This window comes from Urocitellus parryii, chromosome 11 (assembly GCF_045843805.1).
Source record: "Urocitellus parryii isolate mUroPar1 chromosome 11, mUroPar1.hap1, whole genome shotgun sequence".
NCBI classification, from domain to species: Eukaryota; Metazoa; Chordata; class Mammalia; order Rodentia; family Sciuridae; genus Urocitellus; species Urocitellus parryii.
In genome coordinates, this window is record NC_135541.1 from 27,792,779 (window position 1) to 27,811,990 (window position 19,212).

At 41.3% G+C, this 19,212-nt stretch overlaps 2 protein-coding genes across 2 annotated transcripts in view; one reads left to right on the forward strand and one right to left on the reverse strand.

Moving 5' to 3' along the window:
- Positions 1-8,299: 8,299 nt before the first annotated feature.
- Positions 8,300-15,195, reverse strand: Ebna1bp2 (EBNA1 binding protein 2). The gene is made up of 9 exons (XM_077791528.1): positions 14,977-15,195; positions 14,811-14,894; positions 14,419-14,588; positions 13,656-13,779; positions 12,528-12,617; positions 10,916-10,991; positions 10,568-10,661; positions 8,689-8,851; positions 8,300-8,542 (listed from the first exon to the last, which is right to left on the reverse strand). The coding sequence occupies exons 1-9, from the start codon at positions 15,046-15,048 to the stop codon at positions 8,492-8,494; spliced, it is 924 nt and encodes a 307-aa protein (XP_077647654.1). The 5' UTR covers positions 15,049-15,195; the 3' UTR covers positions 8,300-8,491.
- A 407-nt stretch (positions 15,196-15,602) lies between these two features.
- Cfap57 (cilia and flagella associated protein 57) overlaps positions 15,603-19,212 on the forward strand; it is a 69,837-nt gene continuing 66,227 nt past the window's right edge. Inside the window, exon 1 of the mRNA XM_026397759.2 lies at positions 15,603-15,762. Coding sequence (XP_026253544.1) covers positions 15,606-15,762 — 157 coding nt within the window. The 5' untranslated portion in view covers positions 15,603-15,605. The remainder of the gene's footprint in view (positions 15,763-19,212) is intronic.

Below are 19,212 nucleotides of genomic sequence, written 5' to 3' on the forward strand. Positions count from 1 at the left end.
GCTCCTCCTCCAACCCGCCTTCCACCCCTGACTACTCAGTCTTTCATCCCTCAGTCTACCCAGTGTAATGCCTCCCTCTCTGTCTTCTGCCCTACCTGGTTCCCTCCTCTAGCTAGTGGTGCCAGTTCCTACTACCCCACCTTAATATCTCCATGCCCAGCTCCTCCTCTCTTCCTTCTGGACCACCCACTCCCCAGCCTGTTCGTCTTGCCCCCCTTTCCTGCTACTCCTCCATCATGGCCCCTACTCCTCCTCCCAGCCCTTCCTTCTAGTTCCCTCTTCTCTTGTCCCGCTCACAATTCAGTCATCCCAAACCAGACTGAGCCATTGATGACGTGCATTCTGGGGATGTGGTCCCTACTCCCCATGAGGTTCAGAATGGCCAGGATCTGAATGCCCAGCAGCCTGACCTGGGAACCCAAGGAAGGCAGGGCGAGGGCAAGCCAAGCTTCAGCCTGGAGCATCTCCCTGGTGAGTTCCAAGACCCTTTCCCGTGTCCAGACCCTGGTTACCTTACTATCATGGTAACCCTCTTGGGATGCCAGAGAGACCCTTAACAATTTCCTTTTCCCAGAGACCCACTTCCTCTCCCTCCCCTGTCTGCTCTGCCCCCTGCAGGAGGCTCTGCATTTGTCCCTGGCTTCTCTGTGGAACTAGGGCTATAACCACAGAGCAAACTACAGGCCCAGTGAGGGCAGGGTGTGAGGAAGGGGCTCTATGAGCTTAAGACCTGTGATGTGCCCTAATGTAAAGTTGAGGGCAAGAAAGACAGATGCGAGGGCTCTCAGGCAGGACCTAAGGCCCTGTACAGATAGATGAAGACTCAAGGCATGTTCTGTTTTATTTAAGTCTGGCTTTTCCTAAAGACTATGCATTCAGGGATAATTTCTATAGTTGTTTAAGTCTGGCTCCTCTTAACTCCATTTTCCCTCATCCTAGGACTCTACAACACACTAGGCATTTTCTGCCCTTGAAAAATGGGCAAGAAGGGAAGAAGGTCCCTTTTGTTCTCTTCAGAGCCCTGCAGGTAGCCGAGTTGTATTCTAATGTGAATCATGACGCTGTTTGTCTCTGGTTCACACAGGCACCAGAAAGCCCATGTCTTGGCACTATAACATGGAGGAACTTAACAGATGTACATCCTGGGGCATGAGAATACCATGACATAAAGCACATGGAGGATACGGCTACAGAGACCTTTTATGGTACTGTCAACTTGGGCTACGCCTCCCAGTCCTCTGCTTTGAGGATGGAAGCTCACCAACCAAGATGACAAGACACACTCTCAACCATAGTGCCATTTTCATAAATGTCCAGCAACAAAAATGTTCCTAATGACCTTAACATTGCATTCATTCACACATCAAACATTTAGATGGCACAAGCAGAGGATTTGGGGTCATACTGAGTGCACACTCTGGTTCTGCCACTCATTCATTCTCTCAGCCTACTCCCTAGGGTTGCTAGGACGGTTAAGTAAAATACTGCAAGTGCTCAGGACAGGATCTGGTGTATGGGCTCCTGAAATGGTAGCTGTGACTACTGTTGGCATTCTTACCAAGTGGTAGTCACCATGATGGGGCTGGGTATGGGAACCTCACAGCTTCATGAGAGACAAACAAGCAGACTTGCGAGGACATAGACAAGTGAACAGGGGATGGGGCTGGTGTGACATAGAACACAGGCGCTTCCAAGGACAAGCACAGGCACAAGTGCTGGTGCCAAATCCTGACTCCTGCCTAACTCGGGCTGCATCTCCTGCCAGCTTTCTGAATCTCACTCTTCATGCTGCTCCAGGACCAAGGAAGAAACACCCAGAGAGATGGGGTCAAAGTCAAGAAATGGAGGGGACACAGAGGCGTTGATGAGTGTGGCTCCCGCACTTGATAAACACTAGGAAGCACCATGGCAATAGAGGTGGTAGCTAAGAGGGCAGAGTAGGGAGCCAGGTGGCCTGGGTTCTGCTTCACAGGTGTGTGACCTCAGGTATGATGTTAAACTCAGTTCCCCAGTCATGGAATAGAGACATTACAGCAATTCTCTTATTTGAATATATAAATAGCAAAGGAGGTGGTGGTTTTGGTGGGCCCAGAACCAGGCCTGGTCCATCCATGCCCAATACACATGGGCAGGCTACTCTGATGCTAACCAGGAAGAACAGAAAGGAGGGTAAGAGGCCAACCTCAGACCCAGCCGATGCTGCTCCTGTCTCCTTGGCTTCACCCCAGGTATCTTTATCCACTGAGTGATTCCAGGGTGTGCTTCCTTCCCAGGAGCTCTCTGCACCCTGCACTTCTCCAGCTCCCACTCCAGGGGCCTGGCCTTGTCTTCCCTTACTCACCTCTAGCCTGTGGCATGTGGCTCTGCAACAGGCTGCTTCATGGAGATTTGAATTCAAAGCTCCTTTAGTCCAGGTTGAACCACTGAGCAGGGCAGTAATAGAGCTACTCATTTGCACCAGCTCCTCTTCAGATGTGGGGTGTCGCCTCTGAGACAGGAAATTGCAGGATTCAGGCAGAAGGTTCCTGTGGGAGCCCCCACCACTTACACAAAGAAGGGGTGAGTACAGAAGGGAAAGATATGGCTAGAGGCTGGAAGAGATGACACCAAAGGGAAAAAGAAGGGTAGAAAGTCAAATTTTACTGAGTAAGAGAAGGCGTTAAAGAAAAAATTCAAAGACATTTCTTTTTTTCTTTTTTAAGAGAGAGTGAGAGAGGAGAGAAAGAGAGAGAGAGAGAGAATTTTTAATATTTATTTTTTTTTTAGTTCTCGGCAGACACAACATCTTTGTTGGTATGTGGTGCTGAGGATCGAACCCCGGGCCGCACGAACGCCAGGCGAGCGCGCTACCACTTGAGCCACATCCCCAGCCCCTCAAAGACATTTCTTGAATATGCATAATGAATCAATTGTTCAGTGACTTTTAAAGACCAGAAGGAAGACTTTCTTCAAGGGAGGCTACTATTGCCATAGGAATAGGCACCGAAATGGGATTCTGCTATAAGGGAGATTGGATTCAACTCTGAGTACAGCATGGACAAGTTGGAATTTGAAGCCAAGAATCAAGGTGTAAGGTCAATAGATGGAAAATTACTCAAAGAAAACATCAGGGGTACAGAGGGAATGTGGCTAAACTAACCTAACAGGATTCTTGATGAAGGCAGCCTGAGAAATCAGACATCATCTATGAGATGGTGGAGAACAAGGAACTTAAATGCCAAGGGTGATCAGATATCCCAAGGGTGGGGAGTTCTAGTTAAACTGACTTAGCAAGATTTTTGCTAAAATTGGATGATGCACAGATGAATACAGCCAGGTCTGGTTGAAAGGAGCTCAGGACAGGCTAGTTAGAGTTTGGTAAATGACAGAATCTTTGCCAAGGAAGGAGGGATGTGAAAAAGGAAGGCCATGGGAACAAAGGAATTGCCACATTAGATAATGGGGCAACTTGAAAATAAATTAGAGAGCACATGTTACTTAACACTTCTCTTTTCTTTAAAAAGAGGCCTGGCTCCAATGGATGCAAAGTGCATGTGGAAATGTTGCTTCACTGACCTCAGAGGCCACCTCCTGGCAACTCAGTGTGCTTCAGGACAAGTGAAGCTGGCCTAGCCCAGGCTGCCTTCCTCAGCTTCTTGTGGGCCTTGCAGACTATGCTGATTTTGTCCTACTTACAAGGGGCCTGCACACCTTGTCATCACTGTGAACTTAAGAATAATGCCATCATATGGGGCTAGTGGCGTAGTAAGAAAATGCACACACACACACCCCACCAGGAGCTGGGGTTGTGGCTCAGTGGTAGAGCACTTGCCTAATACAGGTGAGGCACTGGGTTCAATCTTCAGCACGACATAAAGATAAGTAAATAAAGTTATTGTGTCCATCTACAACTAAAAAATAATTTTTTTTAAAAAAAGAATATGCCCCCCAAAATCCATTTGGATCCAGATGTTGTGGAACTACAAGAGGCTATTCAGCTGGAGTTTCAGAGTGGTGTTTGAGGTTCAAAAAGGCTTGACGAATCCCCAAAATGGGGCTCTCTGCATTGGAGAAAACAATTAAATTGTTCTGTGGCCTTTAAAAGATTTTTCAAAGTTTAAATACTCTTACCATTAAATATAAGAAAAAATAGTAACAGTGAGATATAGATATATAGATATATATATATATATATATATATATATATATAAAATAAGCTGAAATTTAAAATAGAAACATGGTGAATTTTTAAAAAAGGAGAGGAGCCTTGTCTTTTTTCCTTATGAGTCAATTTAGATAAAGACCCAACATCTTTTTTTTCCTGGAACTCTGCAAGGAACTGAACCCAGAGCCTCACACACACTAAACTTGAGCTCTAGTTCTGAACTCCACCCCTCAGCCAAGCATGTTTTCTAAGCCTTGGCAAATCATCTTAGTCCTTTCTAAGTCCCAACATCTTATCACTTGTGCTTTCCATGGAATGAAATGTTGTCTCCTAGAGTTGCTTTTGGCCAGGCACAGTGGAGCACACCTGTAATCCCAGCAGCTTGAGAGGCTGGGCCAGCCTCGGCAAAAAGCAAGTTGCTAAGCAACTCAGTGAGACTCTATCTCTAAATAAAATGAAAAATAGGGCTGGGGATGTGGCTCACTGGTCAAGTGCCCCTGAATTCCATCCACAGTACTCCTGCCAAAAAAAAGGTTGCTTTTGCCAGTGTCACCTCTTGGGGAACACCTTCCCCCTTTTCATCTTTCCCCATTTATATCAGTAGATTGCTTTCCCTAAGTTTCTCAAGCTGCATATCTAGTCTCCAGAAGAGCAGAACAACACTAGTGTATCAGCTGCTGCTTCGGTAACTGCAGTGGTGTTATTTTCAGATTTCACTTCAAGCCTGATCATTTTTTTATTTCTTGACTGTACATTCATCTTTTTTAAAAAATTTTTATTTACTTATTATTTATTTATTTATTTATTTATTAATCATAAGTGGACACTATGTCTTTATTTCACTTTATGTGGTGCTGAGGATCAAACCCAGCACCTCACACATGCTAGGCGGGCGCTCTACCTGAGCCACAAACCCAGCCCAACTGCACCTTCATCTCTGCTGATCAATTCTCTTTCCATCATCTGCTCCTTTAAAATATGTGTGGGTTCACTGCTGAGACAAGGAGAAAACACAATTATACACATTGTTCTCCATGTGTCTATGAAATAAATAACAGATGCATAGTGACCAATCACAGATGGACTTCGAAAGAAATGATGAATAACCACTGATTATTGTGCATAAGTTATTTATGTAGTGATTTGTAGACTGAAGAGCCAGCAGAGATTGTCTCTACCTTAGGCCACTCACTACTCAGTTGATACACTTTGGTAAATGAAAAGCAGTCTTGTTGAGACACTGCTGATATTAAACAGCACCTGGATAACTGCAATCCATGGATATTAAATCATGAAAAGAACTGCCTGTACTCAGCATTAGGGACTGCTCTCTCTCAATGCATGGGACTGTACTTTAAAGTAAGAAATACAAAGGGATAATATTGCCTGAATCCTGATCATGCTTTACTCCGAGGGCAGGAAAGATATAGAACTGGTGCCAATGAGTTCTAGAGGACAGTTCTGAGACTAATGCAAGGGATTCCATTTGTAAAATTAAAAAGGCAAAAAAGAAAAAAGGAAGGAAAGACAAAAGGCAGGGAAATAGTTTTCAAGCCCTTTAAAACTACTTAGCACTAATAACTTACTTTTGGTCTTACCAGTGCATACTGTATCCTTTCTTTAGACTCTTAACAGGGTCCACACATAATTCAAAGTGTCTACCTGCTTCTGAGGCTCCCTATTTGAATTTACTCCACATTAACCCTTTTCCCTTTTGTCTTCTGAAAACATGAGCTGTGTGATCAGAATTTTGCTAGCTGAAATTAGCTTATGAAAACTAAATTAATTTTGCTCTAGAAACTCAATATTGTATGAAAATAGAACTGTTCTTTGTACCAGTGACGGTATCACAAAATATTTTTAAAATCTGCTCAAGAATATACTTCTCAGATATTTCTAGTTTCCATAAAAATAAAGTATGACTTCCTAACAGGTATAGACAGGTAAAAGAGCTTACCACCCAAAGAAAGGCCAGCACCTAAATTGGCCTGCCCACCTACATACAGCTTCTGCATAGCTTCCAGTCAACATTGGACCATCTCCCAAATCCAGACAACCAAGGCTCATCAGACAGCAAGCTACCTGCTCTAATTTGGATGTGATTTGTCCCCCAAATGATTATGTGCTAGAGGGTGGTCCCCATTCTGGCAGTATAAAAAGGTGGTGATCCCTTTGAAGTGGGACCCAGTACAAGGGGATTCGGTAGAGTATTTCCCTCTCAAGGGAGTTCTGGAGGAGTTCTCAGAACTAAGTTGTTATAAAAGAACAAAACAGTACCTGAATTTCTGAGGCTAGTGTCATGTTATGTGATCGCTTCTCACCATGATTCCACAAGCTGAGGCCCTCCACATAGGTTGTACAGATAAGGTCATTGCCCAATCTTGGACTTTTCAGTCTTTAAATCCAACTGAGTAAACTTTTTATTCTTTATAAAGAACCCAGCCTCAGTTATTTTGCTATAGCAACAAAATGAACTAATAAACCACACCAAGAAAATAACCCTAAACAAGGGAAACAACAGGATTATTGGGCATGGAAGGAGTGGATTATCAAGATTATTGCTTAATTATGCGGTATACAATGTTCTAGGTGTTTTACATATATTAACACTGACAGAAATCCAAAGACATAGTTACTATATTGTGTACATTTTGTCAGATAACATGACAAAGGTCAAATAGGAAGTAAGCAACAAAACCCAATAGTCCAAGTTTTTAATTTCTATAACACTATTGCTCAACATGCAAAAGAGAGAAGACAAATACAGAATGTTCTCTCATATGTGAATACAAAATAAAAAATCAAAATAAATATAAAACAGTGATTACTACATGCTGCAAAGATTGGAGGGAAGTTAAATAATGGTACCAAAAACACAGCAGAGAGAAGTAATTTCTAGTGTTCTACAGCACTGGGTAGTGACTACAGTTCACAATAACCTCTTACCTATTTTATGATTAACTAGGAAGGGCTTTGAAGGCTCCAAATACACAATATAATAATGAGATTAAAATCATGAACTGCTCTGGTTTGATCAGTATACCATGTATACATGTACTGAAACACCATGGTACTCATAAAAGTAAAATTGAATTTTTTTAAAAAAGAAAAAGGAAAAGCAAAATGCACAAGTGGGGGTTAAGGAAATAGAATGAAGGAACAAAAGAAAACTTTTATAAAAAACTTGAACCAGGGTTGGGGCTATAGTTCAGTGGCAGAGTGCTGGCCTAGCATGTGTGAGGCATTGGATTTGATCCTCAGCACCACATAAAAATAAACAAAGGCATCCCATCCATCTACAACTACAAAAAAATTTAAAAAAAACTTGACCTATAATTTATGACATGATAAGGTACTCCAACTATAGAAATGTAAAATGATATAAAAAGAATCAATTGGAGAATAACCCTTCAGGGGCAAAAGGAAAGCTAAAATAAATATTCAATAAAATGATGACACAAAAAGAAAGAAATGTTTCAAATTAGACTCAAAATGCAAACCTACAAGTAATTAGAAAAGGTTCAACATTTGACTAACAAATTCCAGAATCAGAACAAAGAAAAATGGCCATCTACTTGAGAAGTTACCTAGTAGGATTTTGCAGAATGGAAAAATATGAATCGTTCTAAACTCTCTAATCAAAGAACAAAAATATGCCCACAGCAAGACATGTTACCATAAAATTTCATATTTTCAGGGAGAAGAAAACCTTCCAGAGGGAAGTGAGAATAAGAGATGCCAGATCCAAAGAGGATCTTCAACACTTTAAGGGAAAAGTGTTACCAGCTAAATTAGAAGTAATTCAGAAACATGGGGAGATAAAGTTTACCTCTTATACTCCTTTTCTTAAGAAGATACCAGAAAATGATACAGAATGAAAAGAGGTGTAAGCTAAGAAACTGTGGGATCTGAGAAGTAGTGGAGCCAAGACCTGCAGCAGAAGGTGGATAAAATGGTAAAGCATCTGACAGAACTAAGAACACAGAAGGAAAATTAGGCAGGAGAAAAATGTCTAGGTGATCAATAACCAAGGAACAACCAAAACAGGAATGTGATCACAACGCACCTCCCTTTACAACCAGTGATTGTGATATAATTATTTGGAAGGACTGGAAAGAGAAAATGAGAGGCAGAGTTTAAATCTTCACCTATAGTAATAAAAAGGCTCAAAGTCTAAATTATTAATAAATAGGAATATTATTTAATATGCAAAGTCACTTCCAAATCTTTCAGTCCAAGAGTATACATTTCATTGATTTTTTTTTTTTTTAAACAAAAAGAAACCAATGTACTTTGAAATTCCAAGGCTTCATGCCTTTTGCTTTGTTCTTTGTATAAAGAGGCTGTTCAGCGGGTTCTGCTCTTCATCTTCTCTCTCGTTCGTTTTCCAGGTCTCTTCTACACCAAAAAAAAGAAAAAAAATCACATCTGGTCAACACAGCACTTGATCTTCTGCCCCAGGGTGAGAAGAGGCAGATGAGGAAAGTGGGTTTACGGGGAGAGGAGATGGAGCCTACCCTGATTTGCATACCCCCACCACTTACATTTGCTCCTTTCTTTCCAGGCCTCTTGGGGCCCTTGGCATGGGCTGTCTTGGCCCGGAAGCTGGATACATCATCATGGCTCTCACGAGTGTTCCACTTGGAGCCTTTCTTCTTTCCACCAAAACCAAACTTCTGGTTTTTGTATCGTCGCTTGGCACTGGGCCTGGAGAAAGGGGGTCCTACAGGTCACTGCAGCACTGTAACCCCTGATGACCTTATGGCCTGATGATAAGATACTCTCCAGTTCCTTTCTGTACAGCTCTGCACAACTCCACCACAACTCCATCCTTGGCCCTGCATTTTTATAAATTACCTCATCTATTTATGGTTTTAACCCCCAGAGCAGGAAGACAAAAAAAAACATAGGATAGAATCTGTATATGACATATGTCTTTGGACAGCTTTTTTATTTTAAGTTAGTCTTGCTAAACCACCCTCAGTTGTTACTATTCCTTTCAAGGATATAAGATGCAGTCAAAATCCAAATGTAATAAATTTTAAAGTCATTAAATTCAGCCTATTCAAAATCATGTCATCTCCCTTCCTAGACTTCCTATGTAAATGCTCCACCTTGGGGCTAGAGCTCCTACCATCTGCCCAGGCACCCAGGCAGCAGACACTCACTCTTTTTTTTTTTTTTTTTTAGGGTACCAGGGATTGAACTCAACCACTGAGCCACACTCTCAGCCCTATTTTGTACTTTATTTAGAGACAGGGTCTCACTGAGTTGCTTAGAGCCTTGCTTTTGCTGAGGCTGGCTTTGAACTCGCAATCCTCCTGCCTCAGCCTCCCAAGCCACTGGGATTACAGGCCTGCGCCACCGTGCCCGGCTCTACACTCACTCTTAATACCCACTTCAGTTACTAAGTCATGCTGATGTGACTTCTTAGATGCTTCTTCAACATGTTTTCTCCTTGCTATCCTCTGCATGTGTACAGCATTATTAACTGTGCATTTGGACTTTTGAAATAGACACCTAATCATGTCTCCACTTCCCTCAAGTCCATCACTGACCCAAATGCCACTGTAATCTTTTCAAACATGAGTATGATCTGCTCATCATTCTCAGTAAAGCCTCTGAGTGTCTCCCCACTGCCTCCTGGATGAAGCCCAAGCTCCTCTACAGTGAATAACAGCTCAGCTCAGCTCAGCTCAGCCCAGCCCGCCTCCCCACTCCTCACCTCCCACTGCATTCCCAGTGGGGCCAGATGCTGGCTGTTCCTCATCCACAACCTGCTGTCTCATGACTCTATGCCTCTGTTCACTGGAGTTCCTTCTCCTTCCTCTCTCTCTCCTACTCTCCTGGTCAATTCTTATTCCTCACACTAGGCTCAGATGGGATCCTTCTCCGGGCAGCCACGACCAGGCTATGTAAGAAACTTCTAAAATGTGCTTCTAAACTATTCCCTACTATCATAGTTTTTTTTGTATTTTATGGAAATTATCATTCCCCCATCAGGCCTGGTATGCAGGTATACAGAAAGGTGGACTAAGAAGAATAATAGCCAACATTCTCCCCTTTAATATTCACAGTACTATAACCTCACACCTTTCTTCATTATAGTAAATGGGCAATTAACAAGTGACTTCCTCAAAGCTACCCTCCTAATGAGCAGCAGAATCCAGATATGACCCCTAGATGTGTGCTTTTAACTAACACATTGTGCGATGGGAAACCACACGATGCTTCAGCGTTCACTTAACATAAGCCAAGTACCTTATTTTCATCTTCAAAGGCTGATATAGATAAAAAGACCCATCACATGGGGCTATAATTGTTGGGTCTAATCTGCAGCTACATTCTCTCAACTCAGAGGCCACTCCTGTGAAGGTCCTCCCACCCACTACACAGCACAGAACCAAACCAAAAACCTCTTACCCTTTCTTCATCTGCTGGGCTTTAGCTGCTGCCTTTGTGCCCTGTGGGACGGATTTCTGATCACCCTCAAGGAAATCCAGTTTATCAGAGAAGCCTATGAGTGAAGAAGCACTTTGATCAGCACCATTATGTTTTAAGAAAGAAGAAAGGTTTAAAACTCAAAATAAGGGTGTTATTTTCCAAACTGATTTTAAGAAGCACATCTTGCTCTCCATACCATTCCCAGAACTTAGGTCCAACTGTTACCCATCAATCAAGAAGACTCAAAGCACTCCATGTTCAAATTACCTCTCAGGTATGCTCTATCCCCATTCTCCTTCATCCTTAGCAGAGAGATATTTGACTGACCTTTCTGATATTTCTTAATGGCATTCATCATATGCTTTTTCTCCTGCTGCCTCTTCTGAAGAACCTCCGTTTGCACCTGTGATATGGAAACAAGGACAGTTACACCCATTTCAAATCATTACTCCAAGTGTCCACATTCTCTCAATGTGATAAGAAAACACACAACCACATGCTGTGATTAATATCACTACCATTTAACATTTACATCTATGTGCTAAGGGCTCTCTATATATTCTCAGTTCACCTTTAAATTCTTATTATCTATTAAACTGAAACACAGAAGGTATACTTGTTCAAGTTACATAGCAAGAATGTGCAGAGCAGAGATGCACAAGCCAGCAGCCTGACTCCACTGTCTGTACTCTTACTTCTTCACACAATCCTGCAGATCGTGTTTAGGTCTACAGTTAATTTTTCTCATTGATCATACTTGGAAAGATTAAATATCCAACCCACTGTTACTAGACATGAAAGCACTAAAAGAAAAAGAGAAGGGAGAAAAAAAAAAAAAAAACTCCCCAGAAAAAAGCTTTAAAGACAAAAGGAGATAATATACTTTAAGGCAGGGCTTCTATATCTCAATACTACTGACATTCTAGACAGGGTAACTCTTTGTTTGGCACAGGGGCTGTCCTGTGAATCGCAGAATGTTTAACAACATCCCTGCCTTTTACCCACTGGATGCCAGCAGCACCCTTCACTCCAAGATATGACAACCAAAAGATGTGTGTATACAGTGACAAATGTTCCCTGGAAGCAAAATCACCTCACATTGGAAACCACTGCACACTGGTATCCTCAAATTAGAAAGTGAGATGAGCTGAGCTTTGCTTTCAATAAAGCCATTGCCAGTATGTTTGAGATAATGTTAACCACCCACCTCCAGATCAAAGAAACACTAAATCCACAGCTGATCTTTAGCAGAGGACAGGATGTTAGTCTCCTCTTCCTCTGCTGAGGATTTATCCGAAAATTACCCCAAGTGGCTCCATGCCCAGATCACAAGGGTTATGTCCAAAATACTCTGACAAAGCCTTAACTCCCATGTGAATCCTCCTCACTCATTCCTTCCCACAACCTTAACTATAATACCTGTCATCTTTCTTACATGACTATACAATAAAGAGGAAGTAGAGAACAGTTTCACAGAAAGCCTAATCTTGTTTTACATTAGAACTCAGATAATCATAGTCAAAAACATGTGTACCATTTTTTTTCCTCAGACCAGGAAAATCAAGGTCAGTGAGTCCAAGATGCATATCAAAAGCACCTGAGAAGCTTTTGGGGGGCATGGGAGAAAGTATACAGATTCCCAGAAACTCTGAAGCATGGAAATGTTTCAAAAATTTTCACCTAGTAATTTTGCTGAGAGATCAGGTATGGAAACCACCGATTTGAACTCAACCCATTACTATTCAGATGTGAAGATCAAAGCCCAGAGAAGCTGTCAGCTCACCTGCCCTTACCACCCTAGTCCTGGCACTGCACACAATCCACTGTGAGATAACACATGATCAAACACCCTCAAGGCCTGGAACCAAATCAGACCCTGGCAATCTGATTTCACATACAATATGGTCTTGTTCTATTCCTTACACATTTTCTTTCTCACCTTCTTTCCATATTTCCTAAGTGCTCGCAGTTGTTTAGCTTTTTCAGACTTCTCCATGGCGGCCTGTTTAGTCTGCAGCTTCTGTCGAATCTAAAATGCAAAAGGTTGTCAGATCTACTTAGGGTGCACAAGAACAGAGAACAGTGTATACCATGGAACCTATAAATCATCTATTCTGACCCGTGTTTCACATATGAAGACAAGGAGGCCCAAAGGCTGAGCACTTTGCCCAAGAACACAAAAGTATCAGTGGTGGGGCCAGAGCTTAAAAGTGACTTCCTACTCCCAGTGTGCTGTTTGTTCCATTACACAAAAGTTGTCATCCGTGAAAGAAAACCAATTTCTCCCCATGCCCACTGTCTGTACAAAGGTTAAGCCTGCATGCAGCCTCAGTGCCCTTCTCTAACAGGCCACACAGACAAAAAAAAAAAAAAAAAAAAAAAACTCCAGCAGATATCTAATACCCACCCTCTTCCATCAAACATACACATTTCAGTTGAAGGATAAGATATCACTACAAATAAACAAGAGACATGTCTGGGCTGGTCTCTAGATTAGCTTCTCTGGGTACCACCAATAGTTCCTTAACATCTAACTTGATACCAGGGGATCCATTTAAATATAACCTTGCTTCAGTGTTGGTAATTCTCCCCCCTTCAAAGTTAAAATGAGGACCAAGTGCTACCTAACTCTAAATTATATTGTATCTGAGCCACATATTAATCTGTCATTTTACAGAAAAGTGAGGGCCCAAGAAGAAAATGTATTTACAAGTGATAGCATTGCTTCCTGGCAATAGAAGCACCAGAACAACTGTGCTGTGTTCTCTGTACACCGTGTCATGGCAACTAGGAAATATGAAAGCCATCTTAACTTTAGGACCATTTTTATACTACTTCCTTTCTCCTTAGTTATTTAAATTAGGAAAAAGTCATTCTTATATTTATCTAATGGGTGGTAACAACCATAAATCTAAAGTAGAAAATCTCTGAAAGAGATAATAAATGTCTTTGACAACCAGCTCCGCAATATTGGGTTTATAGTTCTTTCTAAAACACTACAAGAGATAGGCCAGCTGAATATACTTCAGTACAAAGCCTTGGCTTTCCAGACAAAAACATTTCTTACCTTTTGCATCTGTTGATCGGACTTAGCCATTTCTGCAAAATAATCGGTTGGCCTCTTGGTAGGGACTTTGAGCTGATGGAGGCGGGGTAATACTGCAAGCACAGCAGCCTGGGCCTGGCGGTAGCTGAGATTATGGGCAAAATGTGAAATGAGATGAGGGAGAAAGGCTTTCATTCCTTCTCACTGCCTCTCATGAGTTTTTCAAGCTGAGAAGCACTCAACATCTGACCTTCACTAACAAGAACAAATGAATAAACACACAAAAGTGGGAATGAAACCTTATTAATTTGGCATCTTAGAAAGATTTCACTGTACACCATTATTTTAAAGGAGAGAAGTTTTGCTAAAAATAAGTTAGCAGTTTAAAAGAATGACCACTCTAAAGGTGCCAATTAACACACAAATTAATGTCAATTATGAATTTTTATATAATTACTAAACAAAGAACAGTCAGGAAGCCCCCCTCTCATAAACAAAGTTTGTTCTAATAACTAACTGCATGTGCACACACATAAGCTTTACAAGTGAATATTTCAAAATAATCTATAAATTGGACTTAAAATCAGGACTAGTAGACCAGAGAGCTCTTCTCTCAACCAAGGAGAATCCCTTAGCTCTTCCTCCTCTAGGGAAGAGTCTTCCCATTCCCAAACATGTGCTAACTCCCTGGGGATCCAGAGAGTGCAGTCTCACTACTTCCCTCTCTCCCTTATTCTCTAGCACAAGGACCCCCAACTTCTCCCATAGTGGAAAATAAACATACAAACTCATTTCCCGCTGGAAATCATCTTCTGGATTAACAGCTTTCTGGTCTTTGTTCTGAGGTGTAGGCTGAGGGTCACTAATTTCTGGCACCGGACCCAGGGTCACATCGAGCCTTTCAACCCACTCCAGGTCCCGCTTGAATTCAGCCAAACACTGTTTCAGGCCATTCTAGGAAATTCAGACACTGAGCTCATAAGAAAAGCAAGAGTTTGTCTCTCCCACGCACAAACCCAATAAGAAAAGTGCTACACCCAAATACCCAGACAGAAAATCGACCCTCTAGGCTTTGGGCAGGTTGCATCTTCCTGGGACAAGAATCAGTCTCCAAACACAACACTGCCTGGTGCGCATCCCATTTCCGAGTACCAGTTGCCCGGCGCCCGCGCTTACCACGTCATTCACAGTCTTCTTTGGCCCCTCTAGCACGACATTGAGGCCTGGCTTCAGGAGTCCGCGGGAAAACGCATCCTGCAACTGCAAGACACAGTGGCGGTCAGTATCAGAGGAGTAAGAGCCCCTCTTTCCGCGCCCCGATCGGCGAGCTCTGCTGACATACCTCTCTGTCCGTGACAAGAGAATCATCAGAATCCGAGTCCGAGTCCGAGCCCGAGAGCGGGGGAGTGTCCATCTCGTCGCACGCCCGACCCGAGCCTACCGGGAAGCGCAGGGTAGCCCGAGGCCCGCCGGACTGGCGGGGGAGACCGTCGCCGCGGATGCTGCGCTCAGCACCCACTCACACTCGCAGCTCCACGTGCGCCCAAGCCACACCAGCACCAACAACTCACAGACCGTGCTCAGCTCCTCGATCGGGACTTCCGCTTCCGGCTACAAGCCACACTTCCGGTTTGTGGTTGCCATAGGAACTGCTGCGACGTTTGGAAGTGCCCGGGCTGCTTGGAATCCCTAGGGGTAGCACCTCTGGATACGTGCGTGGTCTGCTGAGCCTGAGTGAAAAAGCGAAAGGTGGGAGAGGTCCCTGAGGTCGTCAGGAGGAGCTGAACGTGCAAGGGAGAAAAGGAAAGGGGAGAAAGAGCCCTAGGGGGCCGGACAGATTGGGGGGGCGCCCCGAGGTGAGGAGGAGGGCTCGGGGGCGGGGCCAGGGGCGTGTCCTGGGTGGGGCGGGGCGATGCACTTATTCTGCTCTGACCCGCTGCTTGGTCTTTAGCAGAACTCTGGCAAGGGATCATGTCTACCGTCGTAGCTCAGTGGCTGCATGTTTTTGGTCTTCGAGCCCACGTGGCCAACAATATTTTTTTCTTCGATGAACAGATTATTATATATCCTTCAGGAAATCATTGTGTGAAGTACAATGTGGATCAGAAGTGGCAAAAATTCATTCCAGGTAAAATCCTTAACATCCTGACGTATACATTAACGGCTCGTGCCAAATAGAACTCTGTAATCTCAAAACCGCGTTTGGAAAGACAGTTTATGACAACTGGAATATTACAGTTTTATAAAGTTAGAAGAACTAAAAATCAACTTGCATTATTTATTATAAAGCAATCAAAGATACGGTTGGGCTGGGGATATAGTTCATTTGGTAGAGTGCTTCCCTCACATGCACAAGGCCTGGATTCAATCCTCAGCAGCACAAAAAAGAACAACAACAATGAAAAGAAAAAGAAAAAACCAAGAAGCAAAAAAAAAAAAAAAAAAAAAAAAGAACCATAGTTAAATTTAACAAAATTAATATTAATTTTGAAGTATTTTTGCATTGTAATTTCAGGAAAACAATATTTTTTAGATCTCTTTTTATGCATCTTCAGTGTCATTGGCTTTGTCCTCACCAGACCCCCTTTTGGAGTTGTAAACACAAGTTTTCCAAAATACACCATCTTCAATACACCTTTTAAATCCTGGTACAATGAAGACAGAAAATTTTACCCTTAGTCACCCACAAAAAAATATTTGTATGACATTACATTTTTTGTTCTCATTCATTCTGTCAGTGATATTTATGACAATTCAATCCACTCTTTTTCCCCACTCTTTATTGTGTTGAACGCTTTATTATGATATGTGCATATAAAAGTATATACTCTATATATGTAATAAAGAATTACTATTACATGAAAATCTATGAACCATCCAAGATAATATATAGAACATTGTCAGTTCCAGTACTTCTTTCCCATCCCCACACACCCCCATTTTGAATTTTGTAATTATTTTCCATACAGCATTTATTACATACATGTGTGACTTTATGCAAAATATATTTTTATTTTTGCTATTTTCCAATTTTATTTAAATGGAATCATAATGTATGTAGCCTGTAACTTTCTTCTTTTGTTCAACATCATGCTTTTGAGATTCATGCATCTTGATACATATAACTGAGTTCATTTTATTGTAGCAAGTATTCCAATCTCTGAATATAATGTCTCAAATATATATTTATATACCCACCCTAGGCTTGAGGGGCATTGGGGAAATAACAGCTATTTGCTATTAGAAATGTTACCACTATAAATGTTACCACTATAAACATCCAGGAATGAAATTAATGAGGACCCTTAGTGCCAGCAATGCATAAGGGTCCTCATTCTTCCACAACTTTACCAACCCTTTGTCATGTTCAACTTCTCATTTTTTGCTAGTCTAATGCTTGAGAAGAGGTATCTTACTGTGATTTTAGTTTGCCTTTCTCTATTTTTAATGCAAATTAGTATCTTTTCACATATTTACAGACTACTCCTACTTACCCTTGTGTTATATGTCTCATTCAAGCTTTTTAATCCATTTTTCTATTGTTCTTCATGGGGCTTGAGGGGTTTTTTTTTGTTTGTTTTGTTTTGTTTTGTTTTAGTAACTTCCTTATTGATTTAATGACATACTTTGTATTGTCTATGTACTAATCATTCCAATCTGGAACTTGAATTTTTCTCCTCCATGTTATCTTTTGATGCACAGAAATTCTTAGTTTTAGTGAAGTCAGATTTACCAAACATCAGGTAATATTCTGTTAGAATAAACCGTACTAAATATAGTTGGCTTTTTTATGTCTAACATATTTGCTCAACTGTTGTTAATTCTAATAACAAATCTGTAGATTCTTTGGGGTTTTCTACGTAGAGTGTCATATTATCTACAAAAAAAAAATGATGGTTTTATTTCTTTTTCTTGTGTCACTGTACTGGCAAGCACCTCCTGACAAAGTTGAATAGGGACAATGAAAGAGAACATCCTTGTCATGCTTCTACTCTTAAAAGGAATTATTTCAATATTTGTTACACAGAAGGATGTTTACTGCAGGCAGTTGTCAATGTCTTTTATCAAGTTAAGGAAAATCCTTTAATTTTCTAGATTGCTATGCTTTTCCCCCAATGAACACATACTGAATTTTATTGCATGCACTTTCTATATTTCCATAAGATTATATGGATTTCTAATATTAAATCAGTCATTGTTTTATATAGACATTTATTTATATTTGCTCTCAAGTTTAGTGAATTCTGCCCACCATGATTCTTTTTTTCCCCCACCATGACTCTTTAGAAATCAGATATTCCAGTTGCAATCATTTTCCTTCTACAGTTAGTGATGATGTGTTAATGGTAGATGCTCCCAGATTTTGTTAATTTAAAATTACTTTAATTTCATCCTCATATTTGAAAGAGAATTTGGCCAGGTATAGAATTTTTGTCAGCACATTGCAGTTTTTGCTGCATTGTTTTTTACTTCTGTTTTCTTGTTGTGGTTAAGCCATTAGCCATTGGGTCTTCTATCTATAGATGATCAGTCTGTTTTTCTGGATGCTTTTAAGAAGTTTTCTGTGTCTGTTTTTATTACATGTGTAGGTTTTATTTTCCCTTTCTAATCTTCCTAGGGATTCTTGGATCCAAGGGTAGGCATCTCGCAGTGATTCTAGAGAGTTTTTAACAATTGTCACTTTGGAATATAGTACCTTTTTCATTCTGTTATCTCCAAGAATTCCAGACCATCTCAACTCTAACCCTCCATGTTTTTAAACTCTTTTCTTGGTATTTATCTCTTGGCTTCATTGAATCTCTTTTCAGCCATATCTAGCCTACAATTTAGTATATCCGTTGAGATGATCATTTCAGTTATTATGCTCATATTCTCACACTTCCTACCTATACCACATCTCTTCTGCTCTGAATTCCATTTTATATCAGCAGGACCTCCTTCATATGTGTGGGTCCTCTCAGCTGTACACTTAAATGCTGCCCATATATCCTGTAAACAGTCACCCTTTGAACATCTTTAGGACTTCTCTGATGGTAGAGACTGACCTAGGAAAGAGCCAATGCTGGTCTTATCGGTAGACTCAGGACCATTTAGGCAGAGAATTCCAGAGTCCTGGGTACCTGGAACGTGATATAGAAAATGCAATGCAAATGCCAGGTGGTCCCTGGATTCCATCCCCTGCTAAGGGCTATTGCTAGAAGACCACCTAAAATAAGGAACCCAGGAGGAGTGAGTTTTCCTTCATCTTCTCTAGGCAATCTTATGCTCCCAGCTTTAGCTTCTCACCAGGCCTTTTATTTCAAATCTGAGTTTTTAGTCCCACCCTCTGCCCTGAGCTTTAGAATCATATCTAACTTTTAGGCCTCTTTACCCACATGCCTCACAATATACCTTGTGCACTGTATCAAAAATCCAATTCTCATTTCTTCTTTTCTCCTGCTATTTCCTAAAGATCAAACTGCCAGATATTCAAACTCATGATAAAGATATGACTACAAAAGTCATGTTGTCCTAGCGTAAATATTCTAGAACCCCAATGCTATATATGTAAAAATATAACTTTAATATATTCGTTCAT

Coding starts and splice junctions, on each gene's coding strand:
- Ebna1bp2 (XM_077791528.1), bottom strand. CDS start 15,048: ATGGACACTCCCCCGCTCTCGGGCTCGGACTCGGACTCGGATTCTGAT. Junction 12,618..13,655: donor CCGATCAACAGATGCAAAAG/GTAAGAAATGTT, acceptor TTTGCATTTTAG/ATTCGACAGAAGCTGCAGAC. Junction 8,543..8,688: donor CTGGAAAGAAAGGAGCAAAT/GTAAGTGGTGGG, acceptor TTTTTGGTGTAG/AAGAGACCTGGAAAACGAAC.